This window comes from Eubalaena glacialis, chromosome 3 (genome assembly GCF_028564815.1).
Source record: "Eubalaena glacialis isolate mEubGla1 chromosome 3, mEubGla1.1.hap2.+ XY, whole genome shotgun sequence".
Classification (NCBI taxonomy): domain Eukaryota; kingdom Metazoa; phylum Chordata; class Mammalia; order Artiodactyla; family Balaenidae; genus Eubalaena; species Eubalaena glacialis.
In genome coordinates, this window is record NC_083718.1 from 53,806,524 (window position 1) to 53,821,890 (window position 15,367).

General features: G+C 34.5%; 1 protein-coding gene across 4 annotated transcripts in view; it reads right to left on the reverse strand.

The window, feature by feature from the left end:
* Positions 1–242: 242 nt before the first annotated feature.
* The window catches only part of TOR1AIP1 (torsin 1A interacting protein 1), a 43,655-nt gene continuing 28,530 nt past the window's right edge, over positions 243–15,367 (reverse strand). For 2 of the 4 annotated variants that reach the window (XM_061183061.1, XM_061183058.1), the window contains 7 exons: positions 13,171–13,227; positions 11,010–11,051; positions 10,399–10,467; positions 9,542–9,562; positions 4,346–4,390; positions 3,932–3,988; positions 243–1,534 (listed from right to left, as the gene is read on the reverse strand). In XM_061183061.1, the coding sequence (XP_061039044.1) occupies positions 750–1,534; positions 3,932–3,988; positions 4,346–4,390; positions 9,542–9,562; positions 10,399–10,467; positions 11,010–11,051; positions 13,171–13,227 (1,076 nt within the window). In that variant the 3' untranslated portion in view covers positions 243–749. The remainder of the gene's footprint in view (positions 1,535–3,931; positions 3,989–4,345; positions 4,391–9,541; positions 9,563–10,398; positions 10,468–11,009; positions 11,052–13,170; positions 13,228–15,367) is intronic. The other 2 variants (XM_061183062.1, XM_061183059.1) reach the window with 1 other exon arrangement.

The following is a 15,367-nucleotide window of genomic DNA, read 5'->3' on the forward strand; positions in this document are numbered from 1 at the left end:
CACGTGGGGCGGCTTGCAGGATCTTAGTTCCCTGACCAGGGATCAAACCTGGGCCCTCGGCAGTGAAAGCGTGTAGTCCCAACCACTGGACCGCCAGGGAATTCCCTCAGTGGCTTATTTTAACATTTCATCTTGAAGACTTTTTCCCCCCTTTCCCTCCCCATTCCACAACTTTTCCCATGTCTCCTTCTCCTTGCCCTCCAAAATCAAAGGAAAAAAGCAAAAAACAAAAAACCCAAACACACACTCGGATGGCCTTTCATTATTTTTGTTCCTACAAGCAGAAGCTGACTACGGAATTCACAGCTAAACGATGTAGAAGAGGACAAAAGGGGAAAACCCACAGTTGTGTTCAGGGAGCTGTCTTACTAATAACTCGACAAACTGTGAAAAAAATCTAAGTTAAAAAATTGGGTGGATGCATAGAAAGGAGCCTAATCCCTCCCACTGGTCATACCATAGCAATAATGATTCAACCCAGAATCTAAGCAGATCCTCTATGGGACTGCATATAATTTACAGTCCTCAGATATCATTAACACAGATCTCAATGGAAACAAGGAAACGATTCTCTCAAATAACAGATAATTAGGTTGAATAAACGATTTAGATATTCCATGTTTACCTAAGAACTTAACCTCCTTTAAAAAGAAACCAGTTCTTTCAAAAAGAGCTCTGGATCCTGTCTATGGTTAGAAAGTTTGAAAAATTCTCAGAACTTGAGACATGATTTTGTCTTCTGTCTCCTCTTATAAGCAGATGCCCCTTTTCAGGTCATTTTCAGGTTGTACAGGCAGGACTAAGTGAGAAATACGGCTCCAGAGCCCACTCAATTTGTCTGGGTCCATATGTTTGTAGGAGTTGGGTGTGTCAGAGTTGGTGAACTTGGCTTTGAGGAAATCCCTCACTTTTTCTTCAATTTCCTTTAGGCCTAGACTGGTTCCAAGTGTCTCCTCCTCTAACAAGACAGTTAGGACTAAGGCTACATCTTTGAAGGCTGCATTTTCATGGTCACAATACTTATAGAAGATCAAAGTAGAGCCTGCAGGCAGTGACTCAAAGCGGTGGACCACAGCTGCATTCTGGCCATTTCGGAATCCGTTGCTCAGTTCCTGATCTACTTCTTGTTTGACAACATCACTGTCTTGAGTTGCTTTGCCCGCCCCATCAATCCGGATTGCAGGAACACTTCGGAAGGAAGAATAGGCATCAGCAATTTGTTCACTCAGACACTTGAGTGCTTCTTCAGCATCTCGGGCAGCAGTGAGCAGCAAGATAGCAGGCTGAGGCCGAGGGTGGGAGCTATTAAGATGTTTTTCCAGGAATGTCAGGCTCCTTTTCCACAGCTTCTCATCTTGACCTTGGTACTTATTCATAAGTTGCTTCATCTGGTTCTGGAACTCTTGAACAGCAGCGGTTTCTGCTTCACGAGTATGAGTGTACCAAAAACACCCAATGAGAAAAGCAGCCATCAGGACAAGGGTGCACCTCATCACCTTGACAAAAGATGCACTTTTGGGTTGTCCAGTCACTTCTGTTCGGGAAAAGAAATGATAGACACAAATATTATTTTCTTAGATTCAAGAGCAAGTGACTTTTAAAGCCAATATTAATCTTTATAAACATTAGATAAGAGAGGAAGGAATTTAAAGAAGGGAGCTGATAATTTACTTAAAGAAATAATTTAGCACATGTGTTTTAAGTTACGTGTATGAGTATGCATATGTCTCTTCAATGTCAAAATGATAAAGAGACTTAGAGGAAAAAGTAGAATTTAAGTATATGTAATGGCATGTGCAAGTCAGAAAGAATACAGTTTATAAAGCAAAACTATTATTACTACTGCTAATATTTGGGAGGTAAACAATATTAAAAGACACTTTACAAAATAGTTTTAAATTTAGAAACTAACATGGATTATTATCCAAGGTGGAATGTTTATGTATATAAAGGGATAAAGAAAAGGATTCATTATAAGTGAAATCTTCCATATAATAGCTAGCTGTCCCTTTAATTGCACTGATGCCTATCTTTGGCTGTATGCAAGTTAACACTGGTAAAACTTAGTTTGCAATTCATTCCTAATTATTACTGGCAATGATGATATGAATTTACATTTACCTAGTGCTTTTCAGTTTAAGCACTTTCTCATATACCACATCATTTAATAATTTAATATGACAGCAACAGTATTTTTACACTTCCTATTTATTGACTGCTTTAGACTAATAATTGTACCATGGACCCTCTAGAGCAACAGTTCTCAAAGTGTGGCTGGTGGGGTATCTCAAGATCTCTTCAAGGGGGTCCTTGAGGTTAAAACTATTCTCCCGACACTAAGATCTTATTTGCCTTTTTCCACCATATTGACATCTGCCCTGATGGTGTAAAAAGCCATGGTAGGAAAAATAACTGATGCTTTAGATGAATCACAGGGCAGTAGCACCAAACTAGGACTGTCTTTGTATTCCTCATGGCCATGTATTCGAGGTTATCAGTTTCACTTAAGAACATCCTTCATGAAGCATTTAAAAGAATTTATCTTATTAGAACTCAACCTTGAGTAGAAATCTTAACATTCTATGTGAAGAAATGGGACATATATATAAAGCACTTCTGCTACATAGAACAGTATATGGCTGTCTCAAAGAAAACTTTGTGCAACTGAGTTGTGAGCTGAAATAGTGCTTTTTTCATAGAATTTTTACTTGAAAGGACAAGTGACAAACTGTGGTTAGTCAGACTTTCACATCTGGGAGACTTTTTCTGGAAAACGAACAATGTGAGCCTGTTGCTTTCAAGAAAACAACTGACTGGGACTTCCCTGGCGGCGCAGCGGTTAAGAATCCGCCTGCCAATGCAGGGGACGCAGGTTCAATCCCTGGTCCGGGAAGATCCCACACGCCACGGAACAACTAAGCCCGTGCGCCACAACTACTGAGCCTGCGCTCTAGAGCCCGTGAGCCACAACTACTGAAGCCCACGTGCCACAACTACTGAAGCCTGCACGCCTAGAGCCCGTACTCTGCAACAAAGAGAAGCCACCGCAATGAGAAGCCCGCGCACTGCAATGAAGAGTAGCTCCCGCTCACCGCAACTACAGAAAGCCTGTGCGCAGCAAAGAAGACCCAATGCAGCCAAAAATAAATTAATAAATAAATTAAAAAACCAAAAAAAAAACCCCAATATATTGTAACAGTTTGAATACAGAAGCAGAATGAAACTCCAGCTCCATTTTATTAAGCCAGGCATTAGAGATCAGAGAAAATACAAAGCAATCTATCACTCTCCTTACTAAATTATTTAAAAATAACTAACAAACATTAAAAAATTTTTTTCCAATTTTAATCTCTAGGTAAATATGGACAGGTATAACTCATATATATTTTTTAAAGTCTCTTTTTAAAAAAGGTCTCTGGGGTTCTTATTAATTTTGCTAGTGGAAAGTGGTATTGAGACCAAAGAATCTGAGAATGACTGTTATTTTCTTAGTACTCTTTCAAGATAATAAAAAGGCTTAGAGAACTAAAGAAACTTGCCCCAAGGCTATACAGAAGGTAAGTGGCCCAAACTAATTCAAATTCAGGTCTGTGAACTCTAAAAAACTATGGTATTCCCATTATGTCATGCTATGTGCATCTTTCTTTTGACTCAACAAGGTTCACTTGGTTAACAGTATTAGTTGCTTTACTTGTCAACTTTCACTTTTGGGCTTATGGATAATAAAGTAAAGGGGGAAGCCAGATGTTTTTTCACAGAGTTTGTCCTTAAAGACTTTTACTGCTGGTAAAATATATACTTTTTCCTTTGAAGTACTTAAAATATAATTCTTCAAATAGCATGAAGTTCTTTGGTGTCAAAAAAATTTTAAAATCATTATGTTCACCAATTTTAGGGACTCATTTAATGAAAGCTGAATAGACAAACTTACGTTGGCTGGAGGTTGATGGAGATTGGTTTCCAAGCTCTGATTTCTGAACACCATCATCTAATGATAGGAGTAATAAAGACTATCAATTTATGTTTCATAATTTCAGTACTTCCAACAGAAAAAGAAAATACAAATTTCACCAAGAGAAAATAAGGCAGAGATCTGTCAGAAACAGAAGAAAAAGCAGAAGATCCAAGTGTCTATTAGATTGACAGCTGCTTGAGACACAAGATTGATTTCTTTCATAATTAATGTAATGGTCGAGTACAAAGCATACTCTTAACACATTAGTTTTGTGAGAAAGCCTTGAAGAACTTGACCCAAATTATTTAATGGGAGTGGTGAAACTTCTGGGACAAAGTTAAGAGGACAAAGAAAATAAGCACAACTATAATAAAAGGAAACAAATAATACCATCTGAAAAACTGCCATATATCGAACGCTTGCCTGGTGATGACGCTGTAAAGAGGGAAAGAAGGACAAAATATGATTATGGATTACTGAGCTCTCTGGATAAGGGGTTTTAAGGTAAAACTCAATCTTAATCTTCACCAATTTCTACCTCAAACTGATTCAAATACTTCCTCTGGTGCTTCTGACCATTTCAAATATCAGTAATATTTTAGAAATTACACTGAAAAACTTTTCACCATTTCTGGTAATAGACAAGTAATTGTTTTAGCTTTGTGGTTAAACAATAGATTTCAAAAATAATTTTCCCACAGCTCCATCAAATCTCTATTTCCATCATACTTTAGAAAACAAATGAAAAGCTCTTTCCTTTTCCTCTCCGTCCTCCTTGTAATAGCCACAGATTTTAACATCTAAGAGAGAGGAAATGGAAGGACAGGGTTCAGAAAGGGAAGAGGCTGAGTTACTCATTTGTATGATCTACATTACCAATACTGTCATCTAGCACTTGCCTGGAGTTTTATAACTTTATGTGTATAAGTGATCTTCCTAGTATTTATCAACTGTTTTCATTTGAGAAACACTGGACTAAACTGGAGGAATAAAATTAGCCCTGCTAATTTATTTATTTTATATATTTTTTTACAGAAATAGCCTTATTTCTGGTCATATGACAAAAAACCTCAAATGAAACAAAATGACATCAACCTTAACTCTAAAGGCATATTGTTTTGCAATTACTAGGTTAGCCTAGGAAATGGTATCATTTAGAAGCTTCAAAGTTAGGTAACCAAAGTTAAAACTGTCTTACTAAAAAAAAAAAAAAATTTCCATTAGATAATGTTTATCTTAAATACCTCACTCCATGGCTGCAAAGATCAAATGAGATAATATATGAAAATGCTGTGAAGTGCATGATGATATTAATAATGGAGAATAACTAAACAATAGTTATTATGAAACATATGTAACATTTATATAACTCATAAGAACATAAAATTAAGAAAACAAAATGAACACAAACAGAATTAAGAAAAACTCCCATTTACAATAGCATCAAAAAGAATAAAATATTTAGGAATAAGATTAACCAAGGAGGTAAAAGAATTATACACTGAAACCTCTAAAACACTGATGAAAGGAATTAAAGCAGACATAAGTAAATGGAAAGACATCCCATGGTCAAGCAATCTACAGATTCAGTGCAATCTGTATCAAAATTCCAATGGCATTTTTTACAGAAACAGAAAACAATCCTAAAATTCATATGGAACCACGAAAGACCCCAAATTTGAAAGGCCAAAACAACTTTGAGTAAGAAGAACAAAACTGGAGGCATCACACTTTCTGATTTCAAAATATATCACAAAGCTAGAATAATCAAAACATTATGATACTGCCATAAATACAGATATACAGACCAATGGAAGAGAATAGAGGGTCAGAAATAAACCCATGAAGATATAGTCAACTGATCCTCAACAAGGGTGCCAAGACTACACAATAGCGAAAGGATAGTCTCTTCAGTAAATGGTACTGGGAAAACTGGATATCCACATACAAAAGAATGCAATTGGACCCTTATACCATACACAAAAATTGACTTAAAATGGATTAAAGACTTAAGTTAAGAATTGAAACAATAAAACTCCCAGAAGAAACATGGGGAAAAAGCTTCTTGAAGTTGGCCTTGACAATGATTTCTTGGATATAACAACAAAAACACGGACAACAAAAGTAAAAACAACCATGGGATTACATCAAACTTAAAAAGCACAATGACTTACGTGATCAAAATCACAATGAGAAATCAACTCACATTATCAAATGTATTGTGGCTATTATCGAAAAAGCAAAAGTGCAAGGTATGTGGAGAGGATGTGGAGGAAAGAGAATCCCTGTACACAGTTGGTGGGAATATAAATTGGTGCAGTCACTATGGAAAAGAATTATGGAGGTTCCCCAAAAGGTTAAAAATGGACTACCATATGATCCGGCAATCCCACTTTTGGATATATATCCAAAGGAACTGAAATTACGATCTTGGAGAGATATCTGCACACCCATGTTCATTGCAGTAATATTCACAATAGCCAAAACAGGGAAGCAAACTAAATGTCCATTGACAAATTAATGGATAAAGAAAATGTGATGTATTTATACATATATATGTATACACACACATAGACACACAATGGAATTATTATTCAGCTTTAAAAAAGAAGGAAATCCTGCCACTCTGGACAACGTGGAGAATATTATCCTAATGAAATAAGTCAGATACAGATATGCAAATACTTCATAATATCATTTATGTGAGGAACCTAGTCAAATTCATAGAAACAGGTGGTTTCCAGGGCCTGGGGAAGGGGGAAATCAGGAGATATCAGTCAAAGGGTACACAGTTTCAGTTAAATGAGATGAAAAAATCCTAGAAATCTACTGTAGAGCATAGTACCTATATTTATTGTCCTATATATTAAAAATTTGCTAAGAGGGTAGATCTTATGTTGTGTTCTTATCACACACATAATAATAAATAAAGAGGGTGAGAGAAAACTTTTGGAGGTGATAGATATGTTCATGGCATAGACTATGGTGATGGTTTCACAGGTATATACTTATCTCCAAACTCATCAAGTTGTATACAGTAAATACATAAATTGTACACATTAAATGCATGTCAATCACAGATGAATTGATAAAGAAGATGTGGTATATATATAATCAATGGCGTATTAACCATAAAAGAGAACGAAATAATGCCATTTGCAGCAACACGGGTGGACCTAGAGATTATCATACTAAGCAAAGTAAGTCAGAGAAAGACAAATACCATATGACATCACTCATATGTGGATTCTAAAATATGACATAAATGAACATATCTATGAAACAGAAACAGACTCACAGACATAGAGAACAGACTTGTGGTTGCCAAGAAGGTGGGGGTAGGGGAGGAATGGACTGGGAGTTTGGGGTTAGCAGATGCAAACTATTATATATAGGATGGATGAACAGCAAGGTCTTATTGTATAGCACAGGAAACTATATTCAATATCCTGTGATAACCCATAATGGAAAAGAATATGAAAAAGAATATATATATGAATAACTGAATCGCTTTGCCATACAGCAGAAATTAACACAACATTGTAAATCAACTATACTTCAATAAAATATTTTAAAAACCAAAATGAATGTATGTCAATCATACTTCAATAAAATAGTTTAACCTACAGTTAAAGAGCATGTGAAACACTTTATTTAGAAAAAGAAATCCATCAAGATAATGTTTATCTTGAATACTTTAATCCATGGTTGCAAAGATCAAATGAGACAATACATAAAAATGTTAAGTGCTCTTCTATGATGATTTTAATGATATAGAATAGATAAGTAACAGTTATTATATACCATATGAAATATTTATATAATTTGAAGAACACAAACTTAGTAGGGTATATATACTGCTGAGGCAACACACTGTCTAAAAGGTAAACTTTATCCTTATTTAAAATATTTTTAGAGACAGTAATAAAAATTCCTTTAAAAAGATAAAGCTCAGAGCTTTTCTAGTATGAAGAGTATGGTAATAATCAATCACTCTATAAAGTCAAAAGCAGAGGGCATGAATCTTTCATAGTTATTACTACTGATTATTACACAATATATTGTTAACAATAAATAAGCATTAATTATTTATGTGGTAACATTTAGACTTAAAACATTGTGTTCACATATATAATAAGCTCATTAGAATAACCTAGTTATAGGCACTATTGTCCCAACTTTAAAGTTAAGAAAATTGAGGTTCACAAAGTTTAAGAGACTTTACCAAGATGACTCAATGAGTAAGTAGAAGATCTGGGACTGGAACCCAATAGCTCTAACTCCAAACTCTCCTCTTTTCTCTACAGCACTTTTAGAGACAGGTTCCAAAGCATGTGTATTAATGAAGCACAGACTCAGAGGCCTCACTGTTTTATCACCTGGGACACAGCAAAAGTACAGACAGTGGTTCTATCTTTCCCCAAAGATCTGGATACAGGCAGAAACCTGAACTGTGGGACCTGTCTACCCAGAGAACTGGTGCTAACATAGGGTGATAATAATGATCCGAAATCCAGGTTCTTGAACACCTAAATCTAAAAATGAATTTTTTTTTTCTCACTGAAGCAGGCAGAAGTGTATAGTTAAGACAATGAGATATGAAACTTGGAATGCCAAGGAAAAGTTTTTTCAAATGATGTTAGATTGAAGAGAAATCTATAAGGCTGTTTGGAAATCACTGTACTCTTCTACTCTGATTGAAAATTCTTTCTTCCTGCAATCTTCTACTCTGATTGAAAATTCTTTCTTCTTATCTTAAAGTCCTTCTGTGGTCAAAAATCTAAAAAATTTTGTTGTCTGCACCCGAATGTGCAAATTTCTGCTATATAGTTTCTCTTTAACTCTGGAGTCCTGTATATATGGTAGATGGCTATCAACCAGTATACAACTATTTAAGCCATAACAAATATACAAACTTAAGACAAAGTAGGAATACAAACAGAAAATACTATAAATGAGCTATCAATTTAGCAACCATAAAGATCTATTTCTACATTCCAACTAGATCTTCAATATAATTATTTTCCCTTCTGCATTGCATTTGTACAGTGTCTTAAGAGAGGACAATGCAAACATTTTTTGACAACAATATGTACTACACTTCACTTTTCTGGAAGTAATTTATCTGCTATTAGTTACCCAGAATATATAGTTAAGAACTAATAACATCATAAAACTCTGAGCTTTTCATAGTATATACACTTAAACTCATGCAGTTTTGCTTCCAAGAGTAATTCTTAGATCTTTAGAATGTTTTAATTTTTGATACTGGTTATAACCATAATCTTAAAAAGCTGAATTAATATTTGGTTTCCTAACTATAATAGGTCAAGAAGAACAAATTTTAAGAGGAAATGGTCTTCTAATAGCAAGTACATACAGCAATAAGAAATGACAGCCAGGGAATTCCCTGGCGGTCCATTGGTTAGGACTCTGCGCTCTCACTGCCGAGGGCCCTGGTTCGATCCCTGGTTGGGGAACTAAGATCCCACAAGCTGCGAAGCGTGGCCAAAAAAAAATAACAGCCAACAATAAGGCGAGGGCAAAAAGCTATTTCAGTTTTAGACAGCTGAAGAACTCACTTACGTGTACGGTAAAACTTCACTGCTGGGGAAAAAATGAATTGCAACCATTACTACTTCACTGATAGAAAAACAAAGCCACAGAGGTTATCTTGTCCAATTACAGTTAGTCATTTCATGAGCAAGAGCTATATGATGGGGATTTTTATATTATCTAAATAAAAGTAAGGGACACCTGATGACCTCGAGACCTACTGTGGCTACATGGGTAAGGAAGGGATAGAGGTTAAAGGTCACTTAAGGCATGGCATGGATTTTTTTATACAGTCAAGGTTTAATGTGGACACACTGCTATAGAAATTATGATAGACAATGAATTCAAAGCATGTTTTATCGCACCTATTTATTTCTTAAATATTTCTTAGATTCTATGACATTTAATCCATCCTAAACCTAAACATGAAAATACAATTTGAGGATTTCGGCATTTGTAACTTAAAATAATGGGTATGCAAAGCTGCTCTAAGTGGTTATTTATACAACGGTAAACAACTGTTAAAAATAAAAACAGGTACTATCAAAAGATTAGAATTTCATTTTCATGTGCGGATTGTACTGTTGCTAGACAGAACTGACAACTTGTCAAGTACAGACCTACCATCCACTGGTTTTCTCGCAGCACTATCTACACTCTACACCCAGTCCATCTCCGGCCAGTCCGAGTAGATGGAAATAACTAAACTGGTAATCATAAATGTCCTTTATTAATGAGCTCACAAGCAACCCAAATGCTTATCTGATGAACTAAACAGCTTTTTATGTTAAATAATCAAGAAAACAGCAAATAAACTTAAAATTACTTCAGTAACAGGTAGCAATTTAAAAATTTCTTCAGTAACAGGTAGAGATTTATCAACTTACTTTGCATCCTAGTCCTTATTCTCGTGGTTTGGTCAACCCATTCCTGAGGATTTTTTTGATATCCCGAGCCTGAGACAAATATATATATCAAGATATCATTTCACATACTTTGAAAATGTATACTATACCTCAATGTTATAAGGTAAATTTATCAGAAAGGCAAAACAAATTTGGCGAGGAAAACAACCAAAGCAATAGGTTCAAAAGTAAAAGATAATGTCAAAGGATCACATCAGTGAGGATGAGCCACTTCCCACAGCAAAAAAGGCAGCAAATAAATACATAATCTCTTAATAGACAAAACTATGTACAAGTCCTTTGCTATGGTTTATGACTGCATTTATTAACACTTGAACTTCATTAACACTTTGGTGTTAATTAAGAAGAAAAAGGTTAACCATTTACTTTTGTAAATAAATTATTTTCAGGAAAGTAGTCCTAAACATATTTCTACATCACAAAGTACCAATATTACATATAGTATCAATTTGTGGTGGCTTAAAAGGCAAAGAGGGTAAAATGACTTTGAATCCTATTCAAATTTTTGTTGGCAGAGTAAGACTGGGCTAGAACTGGTTGATTGATAAAAGAATAGACAACCAACCACTTACTTAGCACTAATGGTTGCTTATCAAAAGCTGTGAAGTCTCGACCTGAAAAAGAAAACAGAGATAAGGTCATAGAAAACAAAGAACGGAAATAAAAACAATGAAGATGTTGCATAAACATTTTACTTGTTTACTACTGACACCAAAAACAAAAACAAACAAAAAAAATCAAACCTTTCTTTCATCAGTCCCAAACATATACAATATATATGTATTTTCCCTTTTCTAAACTTCAAAATGTTCAGGAATTGGATAATAAGAAGCCAGCTTTAAGAGCAACGTCATCAAAATAAAAGCTAAATGTACTGAATGTTTACCAGGTACCAAGTATAATTTTATCAACTCTCACACTTTATGTGGTAGATACTATTATTCCTATTTTACAAATAAGTAAACTGAAATTGATAATTTTCCCCAAGATTACATATGTAAAAGGTAGTAGGACTGAGATATAAACCCAGGCAGTTCATATATAACGGTATATACTATATAAGCAAATTTGTGAACACTGCAAAGTAGTTATGCAGTGCAAGATGCTACTTCATGTTTTGGGATGGTATTTAAGGACAACTGTAAAATGATACAATGGGATAATCAGAAAATGTTATTACAAACAATTATAACATGGTAAATTTGCAAATCTGCCCTGAAGAAACAAGTTACTTCTAGCTACTGATACAAGTAGCAATATAAATTTATGTTCAACTTATTTTCTGACTAAAAATGCAGTATGTGCTGGCTGTAACAGAAATGCACCATTCTAGAAATGCATAACCTAAAAATTCATTAATATCTATTAAGTGCCTATTACGTGCAAAACATTATAGGAAAACCATGGTGAATAAGACAGATGTAGACAGTTTTCAGTCTACACTAACAAAGAACGTTTTAAAAAACTAGACACACACTCTTTTGTATTGTCTTTCATTGACTCTGTGAAGTAATTTTTTAAAAATACCTTTGCTTTAGTGCTGCGTCTTAGAATCAGTGGTATGACACAGTTTAACTGGATGGTTTTCTTTCTCAGTGATACATAAAAGCAATGGCATTTTAGATTCAAGGAAATATATACCTAACTGTATACAAACAACTCATTTTCCATAACTGAAAAGTATACCATTGCATAAGTATAGCATAATTAATATAGGGAGATACATTTCAGAGCTTCCAAAGATCAAAGATTTAGAATAACAAAGGGCAAACATATAAGATAATCCAGAGAGTAATTTTCCATAAATGACTGATTTTTGTTTCAGCTGCTTTTGTTTCGTCTCAGTTTAAATTCCAAACCCAGAACCTACTAAAAACTAAAAAAAAAAAATATATAAAGTGGAATCTTATGAACACAGTAATTATAAAACAGATTTCCAAAGACTTTTTCTTTAAAAATAGTCTCATATTTTTAAAATGGTATTGTGGAAGGAAAAAAAAGCTCCTGAAGATTTTACATTCCAGGATATTTTTGGTTGACTAATAATTAATTTGAATTCTGGGACTTGATTTAAAAATGGAAAAAGAAAAAACAGTGTAATTTCTGCTTAACCTAAGAGATACATATCCATTGTAGATAACCTGCAAAATATAGAAAAAAAGTAAACGAAAAATGTCAACAACAATTCTACCATCCTGAACAAACACTGTTAGCATTTTAGTATATTACTTCCCATTCTTTTCATGTGTGTTACATTTTCTCAACATTTTTTACGAAAATTTTCAAAGTTGTAAGCCGGGCTGTAAGACTTTTATATACGCACCAACTAACTTACCATTAACTTTTTACTTTACCTGATTTACCAGTTATTTATTCATCCTTCCAAACTTTCACAACACAGTTTAAATCATACCATATAAGTAGGCTCAAACTACTACATTAGTTAATTAAACTAAAACAATCAACAAATTTATATTGCAAACAAGGACATTCAACAAATCAAAGAAAGCAGTAGTTTTTTGTTTTTTTTAAATTCAGAATCAAGGTTGGGTACAGAGGTGATTAACTCAAGAAGCAAATTCAAGATGCAAGATGAGGGTTTTTTTAGTATTCACTATACCTCTTTTTCAACATTTTACATTAAACTGCAAAAGAAGATCTTCAAAAATAAGAATAGCATTTGACCACACCCACAGGTAGACTTTTAAGAGTGAAAATCATGGTTTTACTTACTTTGTGATGAATGCCAAAGTGATTCTGGATATTGACTTGATGATCTGGTGGTTTGGTCTAAAAACAAAAAAGAAATATAGTATACTATAAAGCATATTTAACTTTCTAAGTGCACATTTAACCAGAGAACGATGAGTAATCAAAAGAGCAAAAATATTCAGATAAACCCCAGGGAATTCAACACTTGAATGTATAATTTATTTTAAAAAATAGTTTCTAAAGGGTCAAGTTATGTCTAAAAAATTAATTATCTGTCTTTTCTTTTTGAAGAGAAAAAAAGATATAGAGAATGGCATGAGGTAAAGAAGATAATGAAACCTTTGAGCTGGGGAAAATCTTGAAAGTTTACAATAATGGGTCTTCTGGAAATCATTACTATCCATTTTGTCTTAAATTTTTCTTGCAACTGGTCGATATGTATTTTAGCCTTCCCTTCTTAAAAATCTTAATTTTTTTTCATTTAAAAGTGGAATTTATAACAAAGTATGTCTAAAAGCAGTCAGACTGCTATCTTGGAGGCAAAAGCATTTGACACAACCACGTGGTGGTTAAGTATTTTTGTTGGTGTACTCCTATAACTAAAAAAATTTTGAGCATCAATCTCCAAAATATATTTTTAATATTATATACAAGCATTACTAAAATAACATATTAACTAATGTGTTGTATATATTATAAAACAAACTAAAATAGACATTTTAAATGGATGAAATAAGAGGTGTATATACACTAAATTCTAATATTTTCCTCCTGCACTCCAGTGGATCTTCTAGTACCTCTTCAGTAATAACTGGCCCAGAAGACAATCTAGAAAGATCAGTATTCTTTTTAATATGCCTCACATCTTTGTTCTTTAGCTAGAGTTTTCTTCTGTATGGGGTATGCATGCTTCAATAAGAATTTATTAGAATTCAAAAGGGATCACAGAGCCTGGGGTTTATGTAGCTTCAAAGAGCCGCACTGGTAGCAATGGCATCAAGCTACTGGCTATATGATTCATGACTTAATTAGTCTCTAATTTTTAGAGCTGTATGTATGCATATATGAAAACTAACAACAGCACTCAATTTGAGTGTCTACTATGTGTTAGGTACTCTCTAAGTAATTAAACCTCACAACAACCCAGATGAGGGAACTGAGGAACAGAGAAGTTAAGCAATTGCCTGAGGGCACAAACCTAGTAGTGGAAGAGTGAAACCCAGTGTAACTCCAGAGCCCAAGATCTTAACCACTACGCTAGAGTGTTGCATATCTCCTTTGGGATTTCTGTATCAAGAAAGAATGGTGAGGGACTACCCTGGTGGTCCTGTGGTTAACACTCTGAGCTCCCAATGCAGGGGGCCCGGGTTCGATCCCTGGTCAGGGAACTAGATCCCACATGCCGCAACTAAAGATCCCACATGCGGCAATAAAGATCCTTTGTGCCGCAACTAAGACCTGGCATAGCCAAGTAAATAAATAAATATTAAAAAAAAAAAAAGAAAGAATGGGGAAAAATGAGGAAGGGTGGGAAATATGTAGAATAAATGCACATAAACAGCTTCTGAGCTTATTTTTAAAATGGAATGATTAAGTAAAACATAGGAATTACAGAAATTCTCAAAAGGTGGTGAGGGGTAAGTAGAGACTTACTCTTTAATGGAACTAAAATATAAAATTATTTATTATTTACACTGTTTACAAATTTGATCAGCACCCTCGTAAGTCTCAAGTTGGTATTTTTTTCTCTTCAGTCGATTCTTTCCTTGAATAAACTTAAACATCAATTCACACGAACAATCATAAATTGTTATTGCTAACTGGATGTGAATTTGAACAATTCAGAGATAAAAGCAGTAATCTAAGTTTATTAAAACTTCCTAAAAGCTAACTAACACTCCTGATAGTGTAGTGAGTCAATGCCAGTGTGATCAGTTTCTGTATAAAAATTTTTTTTAATTTTTAATTTAATTTAATTTTTATTTATTTATTTTTGGTTGCATTGGGTCTTCGTTGCTGCACGCGGGCTTTCTCTAGTTGCGGCGAGCGGGGGCTACTCTTTGTTGTGGTGCACAGGTTTCTCACTGCAGTGGCTTCTCTTGTTCCAGAGCATGGCCTCTAGGTGAGCAGGCTTCAGTAGTTGTGGCATGTGGGCTCAGTAGTTGTGGCTCGCGGGCTCTAGAGCACAGGCTCAGTAGTTGTGGCACGCAGTTTTAGT